The sequence below is a fragment of the Anser anser genome (assembly GCF_964211835.1).
Source record: "Anser anser genome assembly, chromosome: 23".
Classification (NCBI taxonomy): Eukaryota; Metazoa; Chordata; class Aves; order Anseriformes; family Anatidae; genus Anser; species Anser anser.
Window position 1 is genome coordinate 4,165,378 of NC_139744.1, and position 19,889 is coordinate 4,185,266.

Genomic DNA, 19,889 nt, shown 5'->3' on the forward strand with positions numbered 1-19,889 from the left:
TGGTTTGAGGTTTTTATTTGGTACCCTGGGAAGCACCCGCATGTGGAGCACATCTCTGCCCACCCTATGCCTGCTCCGTGGCTCAGCCCCAGCTGCCCCCCAGCACCATCCCTGATGTCCACCGCTGGGGACAGGCCAGGCAGGGAGCAGGGGACACAACCCCCAGCAGGACCAGCCCTAGGGACTTGGGGTGGGCACAGGGCAGGAGGCGGGTGCTGCTTTTTGGTGGAACTGATGGGAACTGAGCTACCAGGGTCTGGATAGGGCAGCGTCCAGAGCACCTGGCCCCACTCTGCGCCTAGGATATTTTTTCCACAGGAGACAACCCATGGGTGGGCGATACACAGCCACAGGCAGCAGGATGGGGCCTGAAGGCTGCCTGCTCATTTGGACCCTGAGCTGCACAGAAAACCATGCGTGGTACCATGACCCAGCCCAAAAGGCACAGGGAGGGGAGAGTTTGTTCCCCAGAGAGCCTGGGCTAGGCTCACGGAATACAGGCAATGCAGTCCACGTGCTTTGGGACAGGGGGACAGTGGTCGGGGATGTGGGGAGCTCAGCTCCATCCCAGGGCTGCAGCTGGGACCAGCACAGCTGACGCTACACGGAGGTGGCCGGCGGTGCAGAGCGGGTGCACGTGGAGGGGAGGAGGAAGGCCACAAGCAGCCTGGGGGCTGCTTTACACTGTCCTGGACCACAGCAACTCTAGAAACGCATGAACTGCCGGGTTTTGAGTGGTGTCCTCAACCCACAAAGCAACACGATGTCTGCTGGCTGCTGGGACTTCACATGGCCAACTCAAAAGCGCATCCCCGAGCAGGCAGAGCACAGCTTGGCCTTGGGTTCTAGCCAAAGTCCGCTTGGCCCAAGGAGCACCAAAGAGTTCACAGGTTCACCAGGCAGAGGAAGTCCCATTTCTCCCTGTTCAGTGTATGGAGGGGCCACCGTCTCCTGTGGGGCGGCCCACCGAGGTAAGGACGAGAGGTTTGCTGTGGAAGCGTGTCCCTGCAGTGCAGTGGGGTGACGGAGAACGGGGCCGGAGGCAGCCGCGGGGTTGTTAAATTACACACGGACACACACACGCACACAAACTCTTCTGTAAACTGGACTCCAGGAGACCCCACGATCTCTGGCTGATCCCACAGGCTGCTCTGGATGCGGCATCCTTACATGTTCCCGCGGTACGTGATGTTGGTGAAGGTCGATGTAGCCTCTTTGTATAGCGGGTTGTTGCCCTGGGAAAAGAAGTCGAAGAGCATCACCGCTTCGTGATCGGCATCAGCACTCACCCCACTTTACAACTGGGGAAACTGAGGCACCAGTGGGTGGGGGATCCATGGCTCTGCTCAGGGCTTTGGATCTACAATGTGATGTGGACTTTAACAGCTCCCCGTGAGGTTTTTATAGGGGAGAGCAGGGAAAAGCTGTTGTGGAGGAGAGCACAGGAACAGAGAGGCCTCCAGGAAGAGCCGCCCCAGCTCACCCACCCCTTCACTCCGGGAGGCAGGAGGTGGGGGACAGGCACCGGTGCCATCCTGGCCCCTCCCCTCGTGCTCCGGGTGCCTCAGCCCTTCCAGCACCCCGTGGCAGCAGGGACCTTCCTCCAGCTCACGGGGTGGAAACACTTGTGCAGGTGGTGAGTAAGAGGATCACGCTGGAAAGAAGTGCTCAGGATACTCTGGAGGTGGGAAAAGAGCCTGGGACACCTGCTCTGGCCTGTGCACAGCCCCTGGGGCTTCAGCAGGCTGGGAGAAGGGGTGCCCAGGTCGGTGGTGCCATCCCAAATCCTGCTGCGACCCCATGCTGTGCTTCAGAGAGCGATGGGATGGATGAGCCGGTCCATAAGGACTGCGCCCCGTGGGTCCTAAATGGGGACTGGGCTCTTGTACTGGGAACACTGGGATCTGGATCCACTCAGCCCAGTGGAGGCAGAATTCGGGGTCTCCTGCCCATCACGGCACTTACCGTGTCCCACCTGGCCCTGGCCTTCTCCTCCTCGAAGCGGGCGAACTCCCGGCGGTCGTGGATGGTGATGAGCAGCTTCCAGATGAGCAGGGCGGCCAGGCCGATGAGCAGGATGGCGCCCGTCACCGAGAGCAGCACCACCAGGATGTCCGGCCCCTTCGGGCAGTCTGAGGGGATAGGAGAGCGTGGTTGGGTGGGCTTGGCACCCTGGGGTGCCTCACTACCGGTATGGGGGCTCCCCTGCTCTCCAGAGGGCTTTATCCTCCCCCGTTAGAGAGCCTCCACCTTTGAGGATCTGTCCTGCTCGCCAGGGCTGCCTGTGCAGGGACTGGGGAGGTGATGGGTGGCTGTAATTAGAGCTGATGGCTCTTTTAATGACCCTGTTTTTGAAGATTCTGCAGCCATATGGCCCCCTGCCCAGCTTGATAGCAGTCCCCAAGGATGCTGCTGGGCTGCTCCGTGCAGGGGCAGCATCGCTCCTGCGTGGCCAACAGGAGCTGGATCTTAATGGCGTATCAAGAAAATGAGACCCCTGGAGCCAGAAATGGGGTGGGAAGACCAAGCTCCTCCTTGGCAGCTCAGCCGGGGGGGAGAAACAACCCATCAGCGTGGGGAAATGTGAGACACAGGCAGGAAATCACAGCCCAGGTGTGCAGAGCAGGGAACAAAGCAGCTCTGTGACCCGTGCCAGCCACTGGATCCTGGCCAGGAGACACAAAGGGAGTTCCAACCCCACGGTTAGTGCAGACCCCCAGGAGCAGCACAATCAGCACCCCCAGCTGGGCCCTACCTGGCTCCTCTATAACGTAGAGGATGGACTTGCCGCTGGAGTCCTCAAAGTACTGGAAGCGCACCACGCAGTCGTTCTCGTCCTTGTAGGTGCAGTTTACAGCGTCCTTGCCCCTGTCCCCTGCAGGATTGAGAGGCTGTCAGAGCCCTCGTGCTGGGGACACGTGCATGGAGGGTGTATGCAGCCCCAGGTTTCCTTGTTTTAGGGCAGAAATCTGTGCCGTGCGCCCCATCTCCTCTCTTACCCAGCTCCTGCACTGTCTCGATCTCATCGCGGCACAGACGGCTGCAGGACTGCTGCTTCACCAGCTCGCCCCGCTCGAACTTCTTGCACTCCACGCAGTCCCTGAGGAAGAGGAGGGAGCTGCCATGAACTGCTCTGCACCATCCCCGAGGCACCCTCCCACCCTTTTTTCTCCCCGTGATCCCAACCCAATGGATCTGGGGACGGTGACCATACCTGCGGGCACCAACCCTGACGGGGACCATCCGAGCTCTCCCCCCCCGACTCACTTTTTGATGGTGCAGGCATCCGGGCACGTGGGGCACTTCTCGCAGGTGTCCCCGTAGGAGCCGGGCTGGGTGCAGTCGCACTTGCCGCAGACGCAGGAGCCATGGCCGCTGCACACCAGCCCGTTGCTGGACATGCAGGTGTCCGTGCGCGTCGTGCAGTTGCAGTAGTCGCCGGTCCAGTCCGAGTCGCACAGGCAGTCCCCGCAGCTGCACTTCCCGTGGCCTGGGGATGTCCAGGAGGGCATCAGGACCCTTGGGTGCCCCCGTGGATCCCCACAGATCCCCTCTGGGGATCACCCACATGTGATGCTTGTGCACCCAGAGCCACAGCTCCATCTCCGCATGGCATGGCGAGGCGGAGCAGCCACCCGGGATATTTTTGTTCCGCTGTCCTTGGGGTGGGGCGCTGCTGCTCCCAGCAAACCCCATCCTTCACCTCCCTGCCTCCTCTGCTTCTCTTATCCCATGCAAACAAGGAAAAAATAGCCAAATTTCAGGCTGAGCTGCCTCAGCTCTGGCAGCAGCCGGAGATGCTCAATCAGCTCCCTCTGAGCTGCCCAAGCTCTGGCTCTTGCCTTTAGTTTCGGATCTGGTTAGGCCATCTGGCCAACCTCTGCTGTCATTTCCCAGCCCAGCGCCACACACGGGAAAGCTGGCTGCTGGGAAGAGCCCAGCCAACTCCACGCACTCCCCTGGCTTGGTCAGACAGCCCGACATGCTCAGATCCTGCCAGAGCCCGCAGCTATTTGGATCACGGTTGGGTTTTTGACTCAGCCACCAGACACAGCGAGCAGCGGAAACGCCGCGGTGCCGGCACGCGCCGACCCGTCCCAAACACCGAGCACGTGGGAGCTCGGCTCCCGGCTGGGGAGCGCTGGGGCACCGCGTCCCCCCTGCCCCCATGGCCTCGGGGGCACCGGTGTGAGAAATAAACGTGTAACCCTGTTAATGAGGAACTGGCGCTGAGTCACAGGAAAACAGCGCTGCACGACGAGGTATGGAAATAGAGGGGGAGGCTGGGGGAGCGTGGCTAAATGGGACGTGACGGATGCCAGCGGGGTCAGACGGGGCACTGGCAAAGAGACAGGGCAGGGCTTCTGCCAAGTCTGGCTTTCGTGGGTGGTGGCCCCCCGGGAAGGGCTTGGCAAACCTTTCCCCGTCTCATTTCCTCCTCAGCCTTGGGCACACAGCCAGGGCTGGTCCCGCTGGGCAAAGGACTCGGGCACGGAGCTGGGAACCAACGGATGGGGTTAATTAACAGCCCGCCTGGCTCGGGGGCAGCGTGCCACCAGCACCTTTGCCCTCACTCTGCCTGACACGGGGGATGCTGTGCAAACAGGCAGTGCCACGGGAGCAGTTTGGGTGGCAGCATCAAGGACGAGCACCCGGCTCCCGCGGGAATTCACTGCCTGGGGGGGAAAAATCCCAGCTCCCCCCCCGTCTGATGTTAAGGTGAATGATCAACCCCAGTGGTGTGGAGGCAGCTGGGGGCTCTGTGTGCTGCCACCCCTCTCGTATCTTCTGGGAAGCCAGGAGATGGGGAAGAGCATTGGGGTTTGCTCCTCTGGCACGCTCAGACCTCCAGGGCTTACTGGAGATGGGGCTTCTGGATGAGGAAGGGGCTCATGACATGACTGCTGCTAGGATTTTATTTTATTTTATTACAGAGAGGGGCTCCCTGGTCCCTGGCATGGGAGAAGTGAGATTCCCCAAACTGAGAAATGCAGCAGCCAGGACTGGGAGCCTGGCAGCACAGGGAGGAGGTGAATATTCAGGAGATGAATACTCACCGTAAGACCAGCAAGGGGGGAGGATTTTCTCCCCCACCGCTTTTTGCCAAAAGGGAGTCTTCAAGAACAGGGTGGAGGATAAAATTAGCGCATCCTCTCCTTGGAAATCCCAGTGCCTCTCCCCACCCCTCTCCCCCCACCCTGGGGTTTCCTCCTGTGGAGCAATTCCTCTGATGCAGCCGGGCTGGTGGGAGTCAAGCAGAACCTGGCCAGCTCCTGCCCTGTGCACCCCAGAGCCACTTCCCTTGGAGCCCCCCAGCCACCTCAGCAGGGCTCCCAAGCCTAAGGAAGGATCAAGGTCTGCTTTGAACCCTCTGAGTCCACCCTCTGCCAAGGCTTTTGGGCACAGGCTGCCAAAGAGGGAGTCATTGCATCACACCCAGAACTAATCCATGGCTAAGCATGACACAATGCATGCAACGAGCCCCCAGATGGCTAGCATCTCCCTCGACCACGATGCTGGGCAGCAAAAATACCTCTCTAGCATACCCCGAGACGCTTTACTCCATGCAACAACCACCCCCGGGCGCACCACTCACCCGAGCACATCTGGCCCTTGAAGCGGACGCAGGAGAAGTCGTCGCACTCGCAGTACTTGCCCGTCACCTTGCCGAAATCGCTGCTGTGGCAGACGCACTGCCCGCAGATGCACTCGCCGCGCTGGCTGCAGTGGGGCTGGCCCGGCCGGGGGCTGCAGTTGTCCTGCTGAGAGGGGTTGTACTCCTCCTCCGAGCACTCACAGAGCGAGCCCAGGCGCCCGGGGTTGCAGCGGCAGACGCCGCACTCGAGGCTGCCGTTGCCTCCGCTGCAGAAGGAGCTGTTGGTCTCAGCCTGGCTCTCGCAGGAGCAGCTGCAGTCGAAGTTCACCACCACCACCAGGCTGTCCTTGAAGCCCACAGGTTTGATGGTGAAGGATTTCTGGCGCTCTTGGGGGCACCCTCGCACCTTGGCCTCGATGCTGAAGCTCACCTGGGGGGGGGGCAGAAGGGTGCATCTGGGTGCTGGCACCCCCCTGCAGCCTTGGGGTACCTGTTCCAGCCTGGCCTCAGCACCTGCTCCATGCCCAAGCTTAGGCAGCCCAAAATTGGGACCGACAAAGTCTCTTAGGGCTTTCCCAAGCTGTCCTAGCACGGGACAGTGCACCTGCCCACCACAGTATCCAGGCAAAATGAGCCCAAAAGCCCACGCACTGCGGCTGGTGGACCACAGACTCTGCATCCAGCAGACTCAAGGAAGCATTTTTCGCCTTGCACCCACCCAGCCAGCCCCCTCTCTCCACCATCCACATCACAATGTCCCTGTAAGAGCCTGTGTCCCCCAGGAGCTGGGGGGAGGCAGGCAGTGCTAGTGCAGACCATTGGATGAGCTGGCAACACTGCTACGTAGAGGGGAGAAAAGCTGAGCCCACGGACAGGAGCCTCACCGTGTCCCCGATCTTGAGCCCCATGCAGGACTTGAGCCCAGGGATGACCTCGTTGTTGAGGCAGGTGGCATTGAAGGACAGGGACAGCTCTTCGGGGAGGTCACGCACCTCCAGCTCCACCTTGGAGCGGATTTTCTGGGGGAGGAGAGAAGAAAGATGGAAAAATCCAGCCAGGTTGCACAAGGGTCCACCCCGAGCAGCCACCACACCCCAGCGATGCTCCCACACACACGGGAAAGCAGCCAAGCGCCTCGAGGCTTTCTAGAGCTTGGCCACGTCATTCCCCACAGGGAACACCTTTGAGGATGGGAAAGGACTGAGCTGAGCTCCCATCCCCGGGGTCCCCGCACGTGTGGGTGGAGGCAGATGCTCACAGCTGGTCCAGGGAGGCTGCTGGAGGCTGGGGGAGCTGCCAAGTGCACGTGGGCTGCTTGTGGTGGTTATTTGGGGAGGGAGAGTGTTGCTGTGGGGCCGTCACAGTGCACAGCTCTCCTTTGGGCAACCCTGGGTGAGGTCTGTGTGCTGTGAGGATGACTGTTCTTCCAAGATGAGGAGAAAGCCCTCCTGCACTTCGCTGCTCCCTCTGAGCTGCCCGTGGGGACAGGATGTGGTGGCCTTGCACACTCACCCCATAGGAGTCCACTATGAGCTGCAGGACATTGCTGGAGTCTCCCGACAAGGTGCCCACAGTGGTTCCTGGGATCAGCTCACTGTAGTTCTGGGGAAATACCACCGTAAACATGGTCTGCTCGTGACAGGTGAAGGCACCACAGCTGGGTCAGGCCATCCCCAGGCACACGGGAGCTTCCTGAGCAGCCTTGTGAGGATGGGTGCCACCAGGCTCCATCCAGCCACCCATGGACACCCACAAAGGGTGCCCTCAGGACCCCACAGCCCCCCATGAAGGTGGCTTCGCACGGCAGCCATTACCTGGTAGAGTCCAACAACTGTGTCCGTCACAGCGAAGATCAAGTTGATGTTCTTCTGCGAGAGTTTCTCAGTCATCAGGCCCAGAGAGGGATAGTCCTGGGGAAGGGGAAAGGCTGTACCCTGAATCACATAGTCCCAACCACCCTGGTACCCACACCATGCCCTCCAAGAACAGCCGGGCCACCTTTCCCATCCCCAGCAGGAGCTGTGGGCTCCCTGACCCCACACACGGGCTTGGATTTACCAGCGTGGTGGAGGCTGAGTAGAAGTTGTCCTTGTCGATGTGGCACTGGGCATCATTGGGCTGCACAATGCCGGCCAGCCTCCCGTCCAGGGCAATGTGGGTCTTGGCGTCCGTGGTGAAGACGAGCAGGTGGGAAGCGTCGTTCCTCCAGCCGATCTTCTCCTGTGGCCAAAGGCAGCTCCCAGTGGGGTGGCAGCGTGCACCGAGGGCAGTCCTATACTAGCACCGTGCTGCCACCATGGGTCATGGGTTGGCCGTAGGGACCAGTCTGTCACTACCGGGGGAATTACGGGCAGCCCCTCTCCCAGAGAAGTGCTGGGGAGCCTGGCAGGTGAGCATGGACTGCTTGGGACGGTGAAAGACAGGCTTTAATTTGCTAGAGTGTTAATCAAGGTGGCTAATGACTGAGGGACACGAACCCTCCCATCTCCAGCAAAATCAAGGTGCTGGCAGAGGAAAAGGTGTCCCTTTTGGACTGACATGGGATCACCACATCCGTCCCCAAAGCATCTGCTCTGCTCCTCTCCTCCCAGGACCGCATAAGGGCTCTGCCGTTCCCTCTCCTTGGCTGAGGCCCAGAAATGCCCTTGCTGAACGTGCGCCCTGCCCAGATCTCAGCCCTGCTGCAGCGCCACTGCAGGAGGCCTCAGGCCCTGTCCTGGTGGGGGGGGTGCTCTCTGCCAACCCACCAGGCCCAGCCTGGTGACCCTTTCCCAGCCCCAGCCCGGCCTTCTTGCCCCTTACATCGCACACGGTGGCCTGGATGATGGCATCGAAGCCGCCCTCAGGCGCATCGCGGTTCCGTGAGACGCTCTGCTTGCGCACCTCCTCGTTGAAGCGCATCACCTCGTCCGTGAGTGACAGGACGTGCTTGTAGCCAAACATGGGTAAGCACGTCTCCCCAGTCCTGCGGGAAGAGAGTGGTCAGGGCACGAGTCTCCTGGGTGTCCCAGCTCCCGTCCTCACCCTACAGCCATTTCACACCCTCTGGTATTCTTCTGGGCATGCTGGAAGGACCCAACCACCCCGAGAGCCCCGAGCATGAGGCTGGTGAAGGATCTTTTAAAAAGCAATCACATTATAGTGATGCTGGGATTTTGAGACCCTGAACAAAAATGGTGGAATATTGTTTCTTCCCATAAGAGCTTTTCAAAGCTTAGACATGCTCCTCCTCCCCATACCAACAGGACATGCAGTGTAGCACAGCTTAAACCCTGCCCCAAATCAGACACTCAAATCCTTGCTGAAATCCATTTCCAAGGATTTCCAGCCACAGTCTGGTGATGTCCCGTTAGCTTCCAACCCTTACAGACCTCCTTCAGCCTGGGACTTACTCATAGCAAGGGTTTGTGATGGCTTCTGGAGGAGAGATATACATGTAGGGGGAAATGGGCTTGTCCACAAAGGCCCCAAAACCGATGCGCAGATTGCTGGTGAGCTTGCGCATCTCACTGGCCAGCGTGGTGCCCAGGTTCTGGATGTTCCTCAGATCATCCTTCATGGAGTTGGACAGGTCCATCAGGTAGTAGATGTCCACAGGATAGTCTTCCACTTGACGCACTTGGACTTGGAAGATCTGGGAGTCATCTGTAATATGGCAGGGCAGAGGAGTGAGAGATCATCCCCTGGGAGAAACGAAGGGGGCTCATCGCAGGAATGGGGAGAAAGTCAATGGGACCCAACAGGGTCAACAGGAACCCAAGGAGACGGCCTAAAGCTGCTGGGAGGAGAATATCACAGCCAGACACACCAAGGAGCAAACCACTAAGAGCAGGGTGCTTGCATGTGACTTATGCTGTGCACCCCTTGAGGATGGCAAATGTCCCACAGCTCCTGTTCTCCAAGCATCTCATTACTAGGACATGAACTCCTGCTCAGAGTTGTCCTATGCTGACAGCGTGGCCAACGCATGATGGATGGAGCGAGTAAAACTCTGTACACATGGGCAGCAGGTCTTGTGGGAACAGCCAGGGGACTGCACAGCTGCTTTAGGCTGCTTCTGAACTCCTGAGGCCTCCAGACATCTCCTTGGGCCTCCCCATCCCTGTTCCTTCCTGCTCTTCTTGGCTCCTCCCAGCCCCTGCTGGGAAATTTTGATGAAACGTTTTCCATTGAAACAAAAACCTCCTTAGAACCTTCTGGGGAACAGGCCAGTTTTAATGACTTTTGCACTTTGAAAAAAATTAATGCTGAAAACACTTAGGGTTGACCTTTTCTTTCAACTTTCTAGAAGGGACAAAGGTTCTTTCTTCCTGTTCTTTGAAACTACTTCTTTGATATATAACTTGGGCACAGCTGCAGCCTTCCCAGAACACCTCAAACATCAAGAAAAAAGCTTTAATCAACTTTTATTTAATCACTGTTTTCCTATTTCCTTCTAAACCTGTACATCTGCGATTTAGATTTTCAGGATGGATAAAGTATCTTCCAAATCCAGGAGAGCCCGAAGAGCTCCATGCCCCACTGTCTGCATGGCCAGGTAGCAGTGTGCAGTCAGGAGTCCCAGCTTTTTCCTCAGAGGGCATCTGTTCCTCCTCATTGAGCTCAACCACAAGGACTCAGAGCTGGTGGGACATGAGGACATCTCTTCCTCCTTGTTGAGCTACACCACGAGAACTTGGAGCTTGTGGGACATGCCTTGGTTACATCCTTCAGCATTTGGCCTTCCCTCACGAGCTGGGGAAGACAACTCTTGCTAAGCCCTCTTGTTCCAGCAGAGGTGATATCAAGCCAGGGCTTTCTTCTACTGCTTCCAAAGTCCTAAGAGCACCACATGCCTCCTCCGATCCTCTCCGGAGCAGCACACATACCTGTCTCTTGATGAGTGCTTTTGGACTTAAAGACAGCAATAGCCACCCCGCAGCTACACGTCCCCTTATCATGGGGAAGGGGACACGTCTGACCGCTGTCACTCACATCAGAACTGCTCTTTGCCCAGCCTAGGGACGTGCTACCAGCCTCCGACATCTGTCCCTGAGGCCAGAATGAACACAAGCAACCGAAATTTGTTCCTGTTGAAACATCTGTGAGCAGATTGACAATAACAAGGGCAGGGCTGGGCTGTGTCTGGAGAAATTGCGGACATGGCAACGTCACCATTTTGCTCCAGTTTCCCCAACCCCTTTTTGTGACCTCAGGTGAGTGACACCAAAAGGGGAAATCAAACAGGGGAAGTACAATGTGAATAAATATATATTAGCAAAGCCCCTTAATATAAGCCTTGGGAAAGCTAAGGGTCAGCCTTGTGGCACTGAGGCAGCAGCGGTTAAGGTTTAAGTGGCTTCATAAAATAATCCCACAGATGTTGAAATCGCATCCCATCCTGCAGGACTGAGCCAGGAGACCAAACAGCAGAAATCAGCCTGCAGACAGCCCGACTGGGGACGCTGCTGGTGGGGTTGGTGTAGCCCCCGCCCTGCCTTGTCCCCAGTGGGTCTAGGACAACCTTGGCCAAAAGGTGATGGCTCATCCATCACTCGAGCTCTCCAAGCTGTCCCCACCACATCTCCTTTTCCCACAGCATTTTGCAGACTCTTACCCGGCCGCAGCTTCAGCTCTATTCTCTGGGGTCTCATCTGGGTGGTGGTGGAGCCCCCTGAGCCCTTGTCACTGAGCGGTCGGTCCTCCAGGACGGTGATGCTGCTGGTGGGGAACTCGATTAAGTCCTGCCTGCAGCCATTCTGCAGGAGGTTGGCACGCAGGTCGCAGCGTGGGGACGACTGTGCCATGGTCTGTGGGACAGGGACAGAGTCAGGAGTGATGATGGATGGCTTGCCCAAGCCCAAACCCCTTCTGACATCCAGGAGCTGGAGCCACAAGTTTGTTTCTTGGCACAGCTAAAAGGAAAGCCCCTCTACATGGGGTGGCTGCGTGCCAGAAGAGAGTGAAGCAGGACACAAGCTTGGCAGGCTGTGAGCAACGGGCAGAATATGAGATTTTTGTTTGTTTTTCTAAGCTTTGGCAATAGAGCCACCTTTTCCCCAGTTTTCTGGACATACACCCTTAGAAATCCCTCCAGGAGCAGCAGGCGAGCCCAGTGCACGGCTCCTCTCCGAGAGCCACTCGAGCTTATCTGCAGCTCCCAGCATCCTGCCAGCTGGAGCCCAGCTGGGGAAGGGGAACCAAAAAAGGAAAAGAAAGAGCAAAAAGGCGACCGGGCTGCGGGAGAGGCCATCGAGAATCCGTCAGAAGCAGGAAGCCAGAAGTGTGAAGTCACGGTGGGGGCTCCAGCCCCCTCCCTGATTTCCTAGAAAGTTCCTGGCTGCCTGACCTTATCTTGGCACGTTCAGAGGGGCTCCCAGCACTCCTGGGGGGGGGGAGTTTCCTATCGGGACAAATATGGGAAGAATTCCTCTCCTGGCCCAACGCTGCTGGGATCTGCCGCTGCATGTTCCCGGCAGGACAGCCGCTGCCCCCCCTCCGTGGGGTTCCTCCCTCCTGCTCCCTCCCCAGCCCAAATCTTTCTCCATTCAAAGCCCCCGGGAGGGGAGAATTGAGATCCTCGCCCTCCCCGCACCACCGATGCTCCTGCCCAGGCTATCAGCTCCCCCAGGTCCAGGCAGGTTGAACCCAGGAGCTAATTTGTGTGTTTTAAGCAAACAAGTGGAAAAGTGCAAACAGCATCAGGAGGCCCCCTCCGGCAGCAGCGGCCTTTATCTGCATTTTTCTCCTCCCTCAGTCCAAGCAACAGCCAGAAAATACATCAGCAGGCGTGTTCCTCCCCTGTGGCCTCCCACTCCTGCCCAGGCAGCACGCTGCTGGGGAAGAGGACATGGTTTACGTCTACACGAGCTCCGTGCACCCACCCAGCTTGCTACCTCATCCCGTGGGGCTCCCCACCACAGATCACCAAGCTCTTGAGGCCACTGAACCTCCCCCTGCGGCCCCCCATAGCTGGGCGAGGTGCCTGGATCATTCCCAAGCCCATCGGTAATTATACACCCGTTCCTGTCCTTGGCAGGGAAAGCACTGGAAGGATGAGGGTGAGATGCAGGGCCGGGCAGAAAGGTTTTCAACCCTGAGACCGGGCTCCTGGGCGATACCCTGAGGTGCTGGTGGGCTCCCAAAGGACACGCAGCTCCTTGCACAATCAGCAGCATCATTTCTACTGAGAGATTCCCACGGAGAAGCTATTTCACCTCTGGGCCACATCCTTCCCCTTTCCTTGAAAGCCTCAACACGATTGACTCAGGACTTGTAAAACCGACTCGGAAGCAGCCCAGGCTCGCTGGTGGGGGCACGTGGTCCCACGTCCTCTGCCACGAGCCCTCCTGCAGCCCTGGAAGATGCTCCCCAGCCCCATCTCCCCTCCTGGCAGCCCACACCAGGTGGTCCTGCCCGCACAGGGGCTGGCCCATCTGGCCTCCAGAGGTGCCCTCCAACCTCTCAGGTTCTCTCATTCTCTGCAGTTCTGTGAGCCTGCTACAGGAGGTATCTGCTCAGGATCTTTGGGACAGGGGTAAGGATTGGGCAGGGTGCTGTCAGAGCCAGCTCCATCCCACATCTCCATCACTGCTGTGGCTGGGAGGCTGCGGGATCCCCAGGGCATCTCCATTTTCATCTCACAGGCAACCCCACACAGCAACAGCTTCTCTGCAGGAGAGCTCACGGGAGGACCCAAGGCACAGATGCCTCTGCACATTAAGCTAAAACCCTCCAGAGCTTCTCTAAACTAAACCCTGGTCCAGCCTTGCCTCTACTTTCCTCTCTGGGAAGTGGAGCAGGTGACATCTGGGGTGGGTGAGACCCTGAAAAACTCTGCCATGATGCTCCTCAGGGTGATTTTAGAGCCACGTCTCAGCTGGCTTTTCCCAAAAGGAAAAACAAGTGGACAGGCACATCTATTAGCTGGTAACGGTGGTCAGGGTTTCTGAAAAATAAAGATAACTCAACTCTCCTCTGCTTCAGTGCTCAGTGGAGTCAGTGGTCACAAGAAAGAGCAATAAAATTTCTTTCTTGCTCAAAGCCAGGAAGGAGCAGCAGCAACTGATAACCCCAGACTCCTCTGGGAGCCAGCACGGGTGGGAAAGGAGCACAGATAAGGGCAGCCCTGTCCCTTTAACGAAGGAGGGGGGTAAGATCAGAGACCTCCCCCGCCCCGGGGATATTAAACAAACCCACAGAAAAAAAAACTCATTTGCTAAATTAAGACAATGTGGCCCAGATGTTGGAGGCAGAGTTGCTGAGTAGTTTGCGCAGCGCGGCTCTCCGGCGGCTGGCTGCTGGCAGTGGGACGGCTCCCTTGCTGCTTGTCACGTCTGTCCATGAGCACAGCCCTGAGCAGTGCTGGAAATATTTCCTTTTTTGGAAACTTTTGCTGATCTGGGGAAAAAAAAAAACCACCCAAGCTCGCAGCCCCTGCCGCGTCAAGACACCAGCCCGGGCTGGGAAGGAGCGGACGGATGGTCAAGTCCTTATTGCGCTGCAAAGTTCGGCTGCTTCTTGCAGGAGATAAGTCAGGGCTCATCCACACAAGACCTTTATGCATCCTTCATGGGATGATGCTGCGAGATCCCCTGGGAGCTGATGGGACCTGCAGGTGGTCGGGGTACACAGCAGGTGCCTGGCATAGAGCGCCGCCGGACAGTGCTCCCAGCCTGGATCAGTTTCCCTAGGTCTTTTCTCCATCCCTGCGGGCACTGCCACCACTCATGGAGGAGGATTTCACAGTAGCAGAAGGCAAGAGAAGCCTTTTCTTAGTGTTTTCTAGGGAAGGGGAACTCCTTGCAAGCCACAGAAGCACATTGTTAAGGCAACGGCTCACCCAAGCCCTGGAGTTTTTAATCACCTCTCCCCATCTCTCCCTGCCCTGGGGCTGCAGCTCACCAGATCCCATCAACGTTGGGAACTTTCCCCCTTACATTCCCGATGGGCCAACCCTAAGGGCAGCGTTTTTGGAGGGTATCGTGGCAGACCTTCCAGCATCTCACCCACCCAGATCGGGGGATTTCAGAGCCGCAGCTCAGCGCTGACATCCTCTTTAACTCTGTAACCAAACCCAGTCACCTTGCCTTCCCACACCCACTCACCCTTTTCCAATGAATCAAACCCCAAACCCTAGCTTCTAATCAGCATTTACTTCCTATCTCCAGAACCCCTTCCCTTCCCAGCCCTTCCAGGAATTAGATTCTTTTTAGAATTTGAGCTTCACAATAGGTTTTTGAGAAGCAAACCAAAAGGAAACCAGGTTTTCAAATGTATAGCTTTTAAGAGACAAAGGGAACTTGCAGGGTAAACTTCTGCATTTCCAAGCCCGCTCGACATGTTTCCCACTGAGGCACCCAGATAAGGGGCAGGTTTTGAAAGCGAGGCAGGAATCCAGACCAAGGGCCGTGATGCACATGGCTGTGGTCACTGCCAGGGCTGCGGTCGCTGTCAGATGCCACCGAGGAATGTGTTCCAACACAGTGGGACCAGACCAGACACAGCACCCACCCCACAGCCCGAAGCCCCCTCCCGTGCTCCAGCCCTGCTGGGCCCCCAGCACTCACCTTCGCGGAGCACCAGGCGCAGAGGGGGCTCACGGCCAGGCACTGCTTGCAGGAGTTCACCCCTCGAGTGGTGCAGATGTTACCCCCTGGAACAGCGAACAGAAAGCTGTCACCACCTGTGGGGCCACCAAACTGCCCCCCCAGGTGCTCAGCCAGCTCACTGGCAGGCAGAGCCTCGTCTCCATCCTGCCCAGACTCTGCCCTAACCCTTTTTGCAGCCCCCAAACCCAGCTGCTGTCTCCCTGCCTCTTTTATAGCCGCCTCCCCCAGGCCGGCACCAGCTGGGCTCCATCCTGCTGCCGCTGCTGACATTTCCCACCTGCCAGCCTGGTGCCAGCTCCTTAAAATGTCCCCTGTCCCTGCGGCCCCGGGGAACATCGCCCCTCGTGCCTCTCTGTGGGCATTTTGGGGCAGCAGGGAGGGGAAGGGGTGAGCGCCCCCAGCTCAGCGCCTCTTCCCACCCCCAGGCCGAGCGGTCGGTGCCTTTTTTTGCAGATGTTGAATCAGCCGCTGTTCTCAGCTTGGGTTAAAACATGGGGAGAGGAGGGGAGGGAAGTGGCACGTGTCCCAAAACATGCTGGCAGCCAACTGTGATGATGCCCCGGGGGGGAAACCGGGGCTCCACCAGTGGAAGTGGCAGTGAGGATTTCGGGAGGTGCACGCCTTGGTCAGAGACCAGCCAGCGTGTCCTATCAAGGGGCCCCCCAAAAAACCCTCAGGGGCTTCGGGGCAGCAGAAATGTCTGCTGGGGCAGGAAGGGCAGAGGTAGGAACTCTGCGGTCCCAACGGCTGCTGCGGTGAGCGGCTGGGACACGGCTGTGGTGGCATTGCCCTGGGCTGTTCCTCCCTCCTGCAGCACCTTGTCAGAGCTTCAGCATCTGCAGGCAACCGGTCCCTGGGGGTGCTCTGTGTCCCCCAGCTGCAGCCCTGGGAACTCGGGGTGCCAGCACGGAGCAATTGGGGGCTCCTCTGTCCCCACCTTCCCTGCCCGGGGTCCCCTCTTGCAGCCGCAGGCGGAAAAAAAGAGGTGTTTGCTGCAGCAGCGGGAGGAAATGCAACACAGAACAGAAAGAGGAAACAGCGAAACTGTGGCATCGGGTCCTTGGGCAGAGCCACGGCTGCAGCTCGGTGTGGCTGTGCCTGCTGGCACGCAGCGTGCCGGGGCTCGTGGAGGTGGGCACCAGTATGGGGTGGTGGCACCGGCAGATCCGGGCATGGGACCGATGCTGGGACACAGCAAATGCCGCAAGGCTCAGGCACGTGGGCATGCAGCATTTCGTGCTTGTTCAGCTTTGGGGTTGCGTCCACTCCCAGAGCTCTCTCCCTACACCAAAATACCTGGCTGCAGCATAAAAGGATGGGAGACTTTAAATTCAGCATGGCCCTAAAAGAGCGACAGGTTGGTCTCTGGTGCAGGAGGCTCAGCCCCGTGCCGATGGCTTGGCAGGCACCAGCCTGGCAGCTCCAGGCACTTGGGATTAAACTCTCAGGGCCATGTGCCCAAAGACGGGAACAGCTTCCAGAACTGCAGGCCCCAGGGGAGCCCTGATGAGCCAATTTTCTGCCTGATCTTGGCACTTAGGACCATGAATGGGGCCGTCCTGCCCCACTGCCACATGACCAAGATGCGTGTCCGGGGACGTGGGACCTTTCCCCATCCCGTAGCACCACACAGAGCTGTTCTTGGCTGTGTTTAACTCACGGCTGGATGGAGCAGGGCTCTCCATCCCATGGGAAGGAGCTGAAATCCCCCGGGCGCCAGCTGTGATTAAGGCAGGGCTGTTATCGCCATGCAAACACGCAGCTGGCGGTGGCCAGCCTCACCCCCTCACCCCGCAGATGCCTCTTTTTTGGCATCTCCAGCACCGTTTGCATGGCTGGATGCAGGGTGAGGTGCTGGGGGCTTTGCTGGAGGCAGGCAGGGAGGGGGACGCTGCGGTGATGTGGGCACAAAACCACAGGACGAGGAGAGCAGAGGATGCTGAAGCTCAGATGCACTGGTTCTGGCCCTCGGTGCGCAGGATGCTGCCTGGCTGCGAGCTGGTTAACAGGATTCCAGCACAGACTAAACTAATAAACTCCGTGTATTTTATCTGTGTATTTTTTTTTCCAGCCATAAAAAACTAATAAACCAAAGTACAAAAGCTGCATTTATTTTTTTTTACTACAAAACCAGCTGGTCTCATTCAACAATCTGATCCTAATGACTGAGGCTTTGAAATAAGAAGAAATCCCAGCACGTGAAATACCAGGAGCTAACCTGGGTGGCACAGGGAGCCCCGTTTGGGGTGGCAGCGGTGCAGCCAGGCACTGGAGGTGATGCACATCGCGTGCTGAACCCAAAATGCCCCAGACGGCTGTGGCTGAGCATCATCCTTCCCTGGTCTGGGGAAAATTACTCAGTGCTCAGCCTGCGCTCCAAGTCACCTCCATGCAGTGCGTGAGCCAGCCGCATGCCTTGGTGGGTCTTGTCTTTTTTTTTTTTTTCCCTGCTAATACACGCACACAGAAAACTTTATAAGGAGACTTTAACAAACTTGATAAAGCTACAAACCATTTTTGCGTCTTCTCTGAGCTTTCTGCTTGTCTAAGCAATATGGATTTGGGCTTTTTTTTTGTCTGCTGTCCTGCCCACGCCATCCTGGGTCTGCATCTTTTCTCTGAACCCCTCCCTATCTACCAGCATCTTCCTGGGGAGGGGATGCCCTGAGCTGATTACCAGAGAAATCATCTACGCAGCCCCAAAGAGCAACCTTACAAAACCAAAACTCTTTCAGGGGTTACTCTGCATTCCTGCTCAGGCTGTTCGTGGGAATGCACAGAAATCTGGCATTCTTTAGCCAGAACAATGTTGCCCCAAACCCCCTCGGGTCAGGCCTCCAAAACAATGGGACTGATTTATAAATCAGCAGCTGAAAAACACTGCACCGGTTTGCGGCTGCAGGGTTTGTTTTCTGCTAGCTTTGAGCCCCGGAAACCACACCTGGGGAGAAGAGTCCCTTCGCTGGGCTGCTCTTCCACAAGGCACTGAAAAGTTTTTAAAAAAGTGAGCCGCTTTTGTCCTGAACTCACCTGATGCCAGAAATCGGGGCTTTTAAAGAAAAGCACTAAAATAATAGGAGAAAAAAATGACACAAGGTACTAAGGCTGACTTAAACACACCCCATGCCCTTAAAATGAGATGGGTATGGCGATGCCTGCCCCATAAACTCCCCTTACTGCCTGTTTACAGAGGACAGAGTCCAAGTCCCACCCCAGTGCTCCCATTACAAACCAGTACCACAGCCCAACGGTGGGTAGGTGGTCGAGATAAAGTTACCGGGGTGAGAATAAGGCACGGAGCTGCAGTGCCTTGGCCCTGTGGCATCTCGGAGAAACCCTCTTGGCCCCGACCAAGCCCCGGCACAGCCAGCTCGAGCGATGCTTTGTGTTTGGGAACCGAGGCAGTGCTCTGCCAGCTTCCCCTTCCAGCCGTATTTCCAGGACTGTGTGAATGCAGAAAGCTCAGGGATTTGGGGAAATAGCAGGCAACCTAAGCGCTAAGTGCAATATTAGGACAATCACGGCTTTAGGGGCTGTAAGAACCTACCCCAGCTGCCAGCAGCGCAGAGCACGAGGATGCCGAGGGCGACGCGGAGCTTCCCCATCTTCTCCTCCGAGCCCCAGGGTGCCGGGGGGTGTCGGGACCAGCCCCGCCGTGAGCGATGGAGAGCGGCTCAGGGGCAAAACCTCCGGGTTATGAGCCGTCCAGAAGATGAATCATGAGCCTGGGTGTGTGACACACATGCGGAGCGGGGCCGGCCGGAGGAAACTGCGCTGGCTCGTCACTCAAATTTGAGTCAGGGAGTGGCCCCCCCCATCCTGCCCGGAGCTCCTCACCCTTTTTCCCTTTCGCAGCTCACCCAAGGACCCGATGAACCCGGGAATAAAGTACAGGGCACCGGAGACCCACACGAACAGGCTCTTTCCCATAGGCTCTTTTGCCGGGGTTTAATTCCTTGCAAAATCCTGCTCACACCCTCGTTTTATTAACTCTTGCATGAAAGGCAGCCTGGCTTTTAAACCTGCCGAGGCTGAGCTGCCTCAGAGCTCAAGGATTTAAGGGGAAATAGAGCAAATGCATAGTGAAATGAAAGCGGGGGCTCTCAGGGACCCTCCCCAGGGCACTGCAGGTGGGGACATCCCTGCTGGAACAGGGGGGGAGACCCACAAGGAGCAAAGACTTGGACCCAGCAGGACCAGCAGGAGCTTGGGTACAAACCCAGACATCACAAAGGGAGGGAAATTCAGATTGGGGTTGGATGATTTGGACCCGATTTTCTTCTCTCTTGTGCTGTTTTTCTCATCCACATCCTCATAAATTGCCGCTGCACCGAGCAAGGAGTCAGATTTGCGCAGGGAATCTTCCCTGCTGAAATACCCGAAGAAATGCCTCCCAAAGGGGTTTTAAAAACCTCTCCTTCCCCAGGGTCCGACTCGGGGAATGGGGAAACTGAGGCACGCACATACGGGCTGGGGTGCCAAAGGGAGGGAAGGGCTGCCCCCCCCGCCGGGTGCCGGGGGCTGGGGCCAGCAATGGCAAAAGCTGGGGTCGGGGTAATCCCGGGGGCAGAAACGCCAGGCAGCAGAAAAAGAGCTTGTGCGGAGCACAGGGTGCTGTGCGGGGAGAAATGGGGATCACTGCATCTGCGCGGACCCTCAGAGACGAGGTGAGATGGGGCTGAGGGCTCTGCTTCGGGAGCCGG

General features: G+C 57.6%; 1 protein-coding gene across 2 annotated transcripts; it reads right to left on the reverse strand.

Moving 5' to 3' along the window:
* On the reverse strand, positions 1-19,144 carry ITGB3 (integrin subunit beta 3). 2 transcript variants are annotated; one of them, XM_083809564.1, is made up of 15 exons: positions 18,734-19,144; positions 15,145-15,230; positions 11,193-11,385; positions 8,989-9,241; positions 8,399-8,561; positions 7,655-7,816; positions 7,411-7,506; positions 7,109-7,198; positions 6,481-6,615; positions 5,597-6,026; positions 3,268-3,490; positions 3,000-3,100; positions 2,756-2,875; positions 1,966-2,132; positions 1-1,235 (listed from the first exon to the last, which is right to left on the reverse strand). In XM_083809564.1, the coding sequence occupies exons 1-15, from the start codon at positions 18,789-18,791 to the stop codon at positions 1,167-1,169; spliced, it is 2,346 nt and encodes a 781-aa protein (XP_083665690.1). In that variant the 5' UTR covers positions 18,792-19,144; the 3' UTR covers positions 1-1,166. The 2 variants fall into 2 exon arrangements, with proteins under 2 accessions (XP_083665690.1, XP_083665691.1); XM_083809565.1 differs by lacking the exon at positions 18,734-19,144 and adding an exon at positions 15,464-15,820.
* Positions 19,145-19,889: the final 745 nt, after the last annotated feature.